The 10,402-nt window shown below is 32.0% G+C and overlaps 1 protein-coding gene across 1 annotated transcript; it reads left to right on the forward strand.

Annotated features, from left to right (window-relative positions):
- Positions 1-3,752: 3,752 nt before the first annotated feature.
- LOC130808201 (uncharacterized) lies at positions 3,753-9,843 on the forward strand. The gene is made up of 3 exons (XM_057673672.1): positions 3,753-3,993; positions 4,810-6,634; positions 8,011-9,843. The coding sequence occupies exons 2-3, from the start codon at positions 4,814-4,816 to the stop codon at positions 9,814-9,816; spliced, it is 3,627 nt and encodes a 1,208-aa protein (XP_057529655.1). The 5' UTR covers positions 3,753-3,993; positions 4,810-4,813; the 3' UTR covers positions 9,817-9,843.
- The last annotated feature ends 559 nt before the right edge of the window (positions 9,844-10,402 follow it).

Consider the following 10,402-nt stretch of genomic DNA (forward strand, 5'->3'; position numbering starts at 1 on the left):
TACAAGCCTATCATGATAATAATGTACTAAAAAAAATTATATTTAGTCCTCCTAAGTTAAAAGTTGTTACCACAAGTTGGTCAAAAAATAAATAACCTAGGACATATAATAGTAGTACATAAATTTAATAAAAATAATATATTAACACGACGACAATAATAATAATAATAATAATAATAATAATAATAATAATAATAATAACTTACGCACCTTTTAAATCACATTATAAAGCATAAAAGAGATAGTTATAATAATCCACAAATAATATCATAATAAATTATTTTAAATTAAAGACTAGACTTAAAGAAAAGTAACTAGAAAATTAAAGACTAGAAAAGTAACAAATAATAATAATAATAATGAATAAAATGGAAATTATGCCATAGAGAAAATTCGGGGCATTACAATATATATATATATATATATATATATATATATATATATATATATATATATATATATATATATATATATATATATATATATATATATATATATATATATATATATATATATATATATATATATATATATATATATATATATATATATATATATATATATATATATATATGACATCGGGATTTTACATTGAATCGAAATTAATTTTTAGAATCGGATTTAAAAGTTGAATAGTAAAATCAATCGATTTTAAAAATTTTACAGGTTTAAGGCCTACGTCTAATTGTTATTATTTATTGTTTAGACATTTTCAATGTAAAAAATACTTAAGGATTGTTTGGTAGATGGAAATGAAAAATGGGAATTGTGGGACTTAAAGTTGAGACTTAGGACGAGACTTTATATAAGACTTTAAGAAAACATGTCTTATGTCTTTGTTTGGTAAGTAATGAGAATAAATTAAAAAGTAGTTTATAAATACTACAAAAGTACAAATTAATCCTTACTTATTAATTTGGATAATTAATTTTATTAATGGCAAATTGATCATTTTACGCAAATTCTATATCCCAACCTCCTACCCCTAGAACATGGAAAGGTAGGGATGAGACTCAATGTCTCATGTCCCTTCCCCACAACCAAACAAGGGATATCATAATCTCATCAAAAAATTTCTCATTTTCACCCTTAATTCCCACTAAACAAACGCCTCCTTGTACTCATTTTTATCAAATTTTTTTGCAATAATTCATACTAATTCTTACTTGCAATTCAATATTAATTAATTAACAAAAGAACATCCAAATTGTCTCAGAATCCACACGAATCTAGAGAAATAAACTGTAGAAATTAATTTTCACCATCAAGAAATTTTATTTACCATATTCTAGAACTTTGAGTAGATTACAAAAATTATGAGGTCTCAGTAACAGTATCAGACTAACAACTTATATAAGTTAACATAGATAAAGACAAAATAATATAACTTATAATGAAAAAAATTCGGAGAATGAATTAATTCGCATCAAAAACAAAATAATACACAATCAAAACCATAACAACAAAAAACTCGAAACTTGAGCTATAATGGCGACTTGGCTTGAGTAGATATGGGGAAGAAAGAAAGGGGGGACAATAACTACAGATTATGATGAAGAAAAGTGAAACAAAGATGTAAAAAGACGTTTCTTCCAATTTAAAAAATAGGTCAAAAATTGTCGTATGACCTATATATTTAAGTATTATCGCGTGAAGTGCCCATTTGCAGAATTGTTAAAATCGAATGGTTTTACAATTTTAACGACTTAATCAATTTTAACAAATTTGCTTGTGATTTTACCAAGGAATGATTTATACTAAATTCAATTTGGTGTTGCAAAAAAAAAATATTTATATCTATATTTTGATGAATATGTTGCTTTATATTTTATTTGAAACACTTATTTTCTTATTATATATTAAACATTTGTGTGATTTATCTTTATTGTTCATTTTTAATTCGAAAATACATAGTATGGCAAAGAAATAAATCATATTGTGCTATGTATTAGCATACTAGTACTTAGCTAGCAAACTATGTTCTTTATTCCTAATGCAATTATTCAAGGAAATATAAAATATATATTTAATTTTTTATCAACACATGTAAACAGACTGTAAATGGGTGCACCGTGCACACAATAGCAAGATAGGTAGAATTATTGTAATTATAAACTTCGTCTCTTAATAATGCTTGAGGATATATAAATATATGTCCACCTAAAAAGAACAATCTGAAGCATAAAACGTCTTTATAGAGCAAAATCTCAAAAAAAAATTCCATCATAAAAGATTATAAGAAGCAAAATTTATCAAGCATATCCCTAAATAACTATTTTCAAGACTTGGACCTATAACTTTCATCAACACATGAACACTATTTATTAAATCTAACCCATAATATCATCACATGAGTTATCCCTAAACCTACCATTCAAATGTTGATTTTGTTAAGAGATCGCATGACCATTCACCTCAATCCGACTTTGAAACTCATTTATACACAATAAAGTATTACATGCTAAAGAAGGAAACAAATTCTTTTGCAACCCTTGACTCCTTAAACATTACTTATCAAAATCACCATCACTTTCACCTTTCATCATTCGTGAAAACTTGCTAATTAATAAAAGTCATCTTATTCCATCACCTTAACCATCTTTCTCTCTTACCACTAAAAAGCTCAAAAAGAAAAGAAAAAAGTATTAATCACTTATTTCAAATCCCAAATTTACCCTTTATTGTATTTTTTTTATAATTTTTGGTAAGGAAAATATTGAAGAGGAAAAAAGAATTAAGTAATTCTATTTTTAAATTGCACTCAAACACCTTCATATGAAATCCAATTTGTTTGTCAGAATATTTATCTCTAAATTATGCATACTTAAAAAATATAAAAATTTGATATTATGAAATATGTGACGAGATGAATAAAACAAGATCCCACATGACTAAGTTTATTTCTCATTTAATAGCTACAATATATAAAACACCACAAAATGATGGACAATACAAAATTTGATTTGCGTGCCAAGTAAAAAACCGGACGAAGTATAATGGATAGTGAGAATCGAACCTCTATCACAAAACAGATTTAGATATCCTTTAATCATTATACTTTTTCCTATTCTGATTATTAATTTCATTTACTTTTTACACACTTACTGCGGACATTTTAAATTTTTTACCGTTAACGTCTCTAAATATGAATAATAAAAAATAATGAAAAATTGATATTAGTAATTCTTATATTAAGACGAATCAAATAAGATCTTAATAAACTATATATGTCAACTTATATATCAAGAATAAAATGCAAATTAAGGGTCGCTTGGATCGAGAGCAAATATTTAAGAGAAAAAGTCAAACTAGGAAAACAAAGTTAGTTAAATCAATGATTAAAGAAATTTGATTGTTAGAGAGGTGGAAGAATTAATTAAAATATAATGAAAAATAGAGAAAATAACAATTAGTTTCCTTATTTGGGTATAAATTTACCCTAGAGGATGATGGAGAAATTCTTTACCTACAAATGAGGGAAATCAACCACTTTTTTATTCATTTTTTTTAATTTGCACTTATTCTATTTCTATCATAATTATTTCAATAATTTCATTTGTATCTTTTTTATTTTATTAAAAATTTATCCTTAATCTAAGCGATCCTTTAAAAGTGATAATTGCATATGTAAAAAATTAAATGAGAGTAAAGGGTGAATATATACCTAAGATTCCAACTTTTAAAAAAGGGTAAGATTGTCAATTTGCTCATACAAATATTCTCTCTCCGTTTTTCTTTTTCAAATCTATCTCTCTTGGTCATTCTTCAGGGCCACTTGCTTCTATCTTCAGGTGGTGTGCACCATTTTTAGCCCAAAATCCACAGAAAACAAAACAAGATTATTTTATTTTGTTTATAAAAAAAGAAAATACATATTCCCGTCATTACAAAAAATCAATACTTTAAAGTCAGATAATGCGTTTTGTTCCATTGATTTGGTATTCAAAACCCTAATCACCATTCTTTTTATCATTTTTAAGTTTAGCTGAACTGGTAAGTTTTCAATCAAAACTCCAACTCTTCCCCTCCTTATCTATTCATCTCTTTATCTTAAGCTCAATCTTATCATATTTGCAATATTTGATTTATCTGGTAATTTACTACATGGGTTTTCATTGCTTATAACTACTTGCTAATTTTAGCATCACTCAAGCTTGTAATATGATAAGCTATCTTTACTGAGATATTGTTTTGAAATGGAAATTAGTTGAACTTTTAAAATTCTGGGTGGTTAAAATAAGTTGGTTATATGAACTTGGTAGTTAATTTTTGTTACTATATGTTACTTCACATTGATGACAAATAGGAGTTCTTTAGTTATTTACAGGAATGATTTTGATAAGTTGTGTGAATGATATCGTGGGATTGTTGTATAAATGAATAAATGTTAGTATTGCATTAGTATGTGTTCAGTTTTCCTTTTTCTTTTTGTTTTTTGATGGGTGTTGGTTGATGATGTGGGTACACTAAGTTACGTTTACATAATCTTTATATTATTCTCTTCTTTTTTGCCTATTTTGATTTTTGATTGTTTTTTATATTTGGGTTTTTAGAAATTTGCTCATGAAGCTGCTTTCTATGTATGTAAGAATATATATTTAAATTTTGGTCTTATTTGGTATTAATCCTTCTGTTATGTTGGTCCCATGTACCTTTATTTTCATACTGGTTTAGTGCTTTAGAGTTTTGACCAAACTATGAGGTGGGTTTTGAGTGGTTTTGTTGTTTAGATAGTTCAAGTATATTTAGTGAAGGTAGCTTTCACTGAGCTAAGAAGCTAACTAACCGCTTACCTGTTTTTTGGGACAGGGACATGGTGCATCTAGCTACTGAATTCTCCATATGTGCGAGCTTGATCATTGTTGTTTGTACCCTTGTTTGTTTGGCCGAATGTGGAAAATGTCCTCAGGATGGAGTGCGCAAACCTTTCTCTTATGGTGCCTTTCACTCTGTGAGGGTTGATTATAATGGTTTGCAAAATAGTTACTCGAGCCATCTTAGTTCGGACTATGAGTCAAGACATGAAAAGGCAGATCCTTTCAACAACAATGCTCCTCTTACGTCTGAATTGGTTCATTTTCCTTCTGTGTTTTATGGTTTTCAGTCAGAAGAACAGTGCTCCAGTGCAGGGAACTTAAATTTACATAGGAGTGATTTGGGAGGTGCTTTACCCAAACAATTAGTAGAACTAGATGGTAACGTTAGTTGGTCATCAGATGATTTTCTGTTTGGTTTACCTGATGAACAGACTGTTACATGTTCATTGAACTTCAGAAAGTTTGATGATGAGGATTTATCTCCTAGTGTGAATATTGCTCAGCAGGTATTTCTTTCTTCTTGTAGAGGGCACTTATCTTCAATTAAAGAAACAAGTTTTAGTTATCAGAATATAGTGATGCATATGGCCCCTTCTTCAGATTCCTCATCTCCTTGTTTGGATATACGCCCCGGTAAACTAAATTGGGAACTGAACTATTTATATCATTCCTCTGTAGCTTCCTTGAGGTTAGAATATACCTGCAATGAAAGTGTTTTGATGGTTTATGACCTTTTTAGCACTGACTCACAGTTCTATCCATTGAATTTTGGTGAGATAGTATTAGACCCCGGTGAAGTTACCACCTTATTCATTGCTTACTTACCGAATAGGTTGGGTTTGTCTTCAGCTCAGTTGGTTTTGCAGACAAGTGTGGGTGGTTTCTTGATAGAAGCCAAGGGTTTTTCTGTTGAATCTCCTCATAGGCTGAGTCCATTGTTGGGTTTGGATTCTGCATCTGATGGGTGGCTGAGTAGGGATTTATCCTTATCTAATCCTTACGATGAAGTCATTGTCCTGGAGGAAGTTTCGGCATTGATTTCAATCTTTGCGAGTAGTGTTTCTTTAGCAATAGAGTCGATCTGTAGGAAACAGAAACCTAATGATTCTAACAAGCATGGATTTTCAAACGTTGATAGGAAACTATCGGAAATTATGAATGTGGCTGTGAGGCCTCTTGGAAGCTGGTTAATTAGTCCTCAAAAAACTCAAAAGATTTTCGAAATGACCTTCTCTCCTGATTCAAATGATAAGGTAAATGGGAAAATTTGTATGGAGTTGTTCCGAGAGTCAGATGGAAAGAAGGATATCTTGGTGATCCCTTTTGAAGCAGAACACAATAAGTCAGCAATTTGGAAAGGCACCACCTCTCGACTTTCAGTATACCTCGACACTGTTGGTTCTTGTGAGGCTAGGGAAACCACTATTTCTGTGTCGATAAGAAACCGGGCATCAGATTTAGTGAAAATTGTTAAAATTGATGAAATTACTGATGGCGAAAAGCTTCTGCAGATAAAATACCTTGAAGGACTCTTGCTTTTTCCTGGCACTATCACGCAATCAGCACTGGTGACATATGAAACCTCAAACGTCAAGTGTAAATCCTTCGTTGAGATGCCTGATGTAAGCAAAAACTGTAGGCTAGAACTACTGGTAAATGACTCGATCAACCCTCTCCTTGAAATTCCTTGCCGAGATATTTTTGGTATTTGTCCTAGTCATAAGCGGGAGTCCGTAGCTCGTACGCTTGACATTGTCGATCCTAGCAATGGAACAGGATGTATGACCAGCACTGAACAGTCCTTAACAGTAACCAAGGTATGAACAAATTGCGTTTGCTGGCTTCTCCTGTTGATTCCTGGTGGGTTCTGTTTCTTATGTTGCTTCCTAGAGTTGTCAATAATTTGACTTCTTTTAATTGTCCTCATCTTCCCAACTGCATTCATTGCTTTTAACTTTCTTCTTCGCTGCTATATATATATATATATATATATATATATATATATATATATATATGGGCAAGATCAGGTGAAAACCACTAAAGTGGTGAAAAATTAAACCAGACTAAGATGTACATATTATGGCAAAAGGCGTACATATTTTTGTAAAAAAAAAAGTTTATATTATTTACACAATATGTACATCTTTTCTTTTAAATATATATGTACACCTTTTAGAAATTGTCCAATTATTTACAATATTGCCACTGAAATATGTACACTATTTAACCTTTTATGTATACATGTTTTCAGTTTTCACCGCTTTAATTGATTTTCACATGATCCAAAAATTTTATATATATATATATATATATATATATATATATATATATATATATATATATATATATATATATATATATATATATATATATATGTATGTATGTGTGTCCGCACGCGCGTGTGTGTCTATCCTGAATGCAATCTGAAACTGTGACTATATGCCTGTTAGGCATGCACATAAATTTCGTCAGTCCTTTTAATACCTCCTGGTGTAGTAGTAAGACAGACATCTGAAGCATGAGGCATATTTAAAAACGGCTGATTTCTTGTTGTGACGAGTTGATTCAAAATTCATGTCACGTGGAATCTTTTTTCTCAATTAAAAATATGACATGTCCCTAAAGCTTATTGCTTGCCTACTGCTGGAAAGTATATAATATATGCACTTACATTCCATTACCCAATTCCATTACGTGACTTCCACCAAGGTCGGATTTTGGGGTTCAAATTCAGGCAACCTTATCTTTGTTAACAAAGATGTTGTTTCCAGTTGTTGGTAGCAAACATTATCTTTAACTTCACATAAATAAGAAGTGCATATGGTTTAATGAACCTTTTCAATATAGTCCATTATAATTTAGAACCAAAGAATTATAAATGTTTTCCCCATCGAAATAACGGACTGTATATACATAACAAAAGAATATTATTTTAATTCTTGCTGTATGGGACGGTGTTCACAAAGAGCAAGTATAGAGAAATAGAGTTTTTATATTCCTGTATCTCGAGTTTATTAATTTGGTTAGAAATGCTGGCTTGGTTCATCAAATGTTTTTCTGCTTAGTTTATTTGTTCTAATGCTTTAGGTTTAAGCATATAAGCTCCGTTGCTCTTTTTCCCGTCTATATGGTCTTTTAAGTTGTATGCTTTTCCACGTTTTATTAATAACACTACTTAAATTGCTATGTAAAGGCACTGGGTGGTGTAGAGGCAGATGATTTTGTTCATGAAGGGCGGAAAGCTCTGAGCACCAAGAGCGGACTTTATCTCCTTCACAACCATGAACTTCTTTTCCCACTGGTTCCAATTGGGAATTATTATGCAAAATCTGTAATTGTTAGAAATCCCAGCCAACAACCTGTCATTGTGCAACTTATTCTACACTCCGGGGAAGATATTGATAATTGCGAAACATATTATGGCGGTCATCAACAGTCTTTTTCTCCAAGTAGTTCGTGCTGTACCGATACTACCAGAGTGGGTAGGTATGGGTTTTCACTTGCAGATATTACAGTCACTGAGGCCTTTTTACATCCACATGGAACAGCGTCATTGGGTCCAATCTTATTTCATCCATCTAATAGATGTGAATGGAAGAGTTCAGCTTTCATAAGGAGCAATCTTTCGGGTATTGAGTTGTTATCTCTTCGTGGATTTGGTGGCTCCTTATCGCTAGTCATTCTTGAAGGTTCGGTGCCTATGCAGAGATTGAATTTCAATATGAACCTGCCTTTTCCTCTAAATACATCCTATATCGAGGATTTAAGTTCTTGGTGTCGCAAGCCATTATTAAAGAAGCTAGTTGCTGTAAATACTGGTGATTTTCATTTGAAAATCGAGAGAATAGATATATCAGGAAAAGAATGCGGGTCGGATGGTTTTATCGTACATAATTGTGGGGGGTTTTCCCTGGAGCCTGGTGAATCTATGGAGCTTGAGCTGTCATACCAGTCAGATTTCTCCACGCCGTTACTCCAAAGGGAGCTCGAATTGATTTTGGCTTTTGGAATACTAATAATACCAATGCGAGCAACTCTTCCTGTTCATATGCTTAATTTGTGTAGAAATTCCATCTTTTGGTCACAAGTAAAGGGTTATAGTTTGGCCTTTGTTCTTCCTGTTCTCATAATCTGTCTCCTCTTTTGGTTCATCATGCTCTCTGGTTCCATGAACAATGAAAGTTGTCAGAAGAATGAAGAGGCCATTATTCCATGTAAGTCCGGCCATATAGAACCGGGGATCATTTCAGAACATACAGATCAATCAGTGGACTGGTGTAACGAAATTAGCCCTTCATCGAATGGGGTGAAAAAGAGTGATTTTTCACCTGGTTTCCCTTTAAAGTCTGATTCTGTTGATAGTTCTGCCAAATGCGAGGCAGCAGAACAACCTGTTCATTTGACAGTTAAAACTCGTAAAGAAAAGAAAAGGCGTTCAAGAAGGAAAAACACTCTTTTCGAAGTTTCGAGCAGCCAAAGTGGGAATTCTACACCAACATCACCACTCTCCCCTATCACAACATTGTCTCCTCCCGAAATATGTTCTCCGTCTCGTGATAAGTTGCAACCTAATGATTCCTTCAGCCCTGAAACAGTAGCTTCAACAACAGTTCCTGAAAATCAGAATCGGGAATCTAATGTTACGTCTAGGATTGCGGGAAGTCGAGCTATGCTTTCACCATCTGCTACATTTCCTGGGACGCGTAATGCCCCATCCAGATTGGCAATTTCCCTACTTGCTCGTGCTCCTGGACCAAGAATCGATTCACCGAAAGCAGTACAACCCGAGAAAAACAGTAGGGCAGAGGATGATAGGTTTACTTATGATATTTGGGGTAACCATTTTTCAGGAGTTCATCTTTGTATGCCAAATAGTTCATATAACATAAGTTCTGGAAATGTAAGTTATTCTAGTAGTTTCTTTATTCGAAATCCGCGAGAAACTCTCATGGAAAACTCTCAACCTCCATATGTAAGTAACTTTGGTGATGATGGGTAATAATATATCAGAAAAATAAATTAAATACCTTAGTCTTCTTTTGCTTTTGGCTTGTGATTGTTTGTGTTTCAGAGAATTCATATGGAAAACTAAAGTTTTTCCATGGCAGAAGATATGCATATATGGGTGTAGTTACTCAAATAGTCGAACAAATCAAATGATCTGCATGTTTGGAGTACTTTCACGTACTATAAAGAAAGAACAGAAGACATTGCAGCACAAACATGAATCACAAATTCTTACGAGAGACGGTCCCGAGATCATCAGTAATTAGGCCAGCCTATTATATATTTTAAAATATTGTAAATAGGTGTTAAAAATAATGTAAGTAGACATTTGAGATATTAAAAGTAGATATTAAGAATAAGGTAAGTACGCATTAAGGATAATGTAAGTTGACATTAAAAATACGGTAAGTAGGCATTAATCTTTAATGAGTTGGATTTGAGATAAGTCTCTGAGACGGTCTCTCAAGAGACTAGCTGTTTACTTACACCATAGGATTCATCTCATAAGTCACATATGAATACACACATCAATTTTGTACTCAAGTCACATTATTCTCAACAATCTCCACCTTGACTTG

This window comes from Amaranthus tricolor, chromosome 3 (assembly GCF_026212465.1).
Source record: "Amaranthus tricolor cultivar Red isolate AtriRed21 chromosome 3, ASM2621246v1, whole genome shotgun sequence".
In the NCBI taxonomy this organism is placed as follows: Eukaryota; Viridiplantae; Streptophyta; class Magnoliopsida; order Caryophyllales; family Amaranthaceae; genus Amaranthus; species Amaranthus tricolor.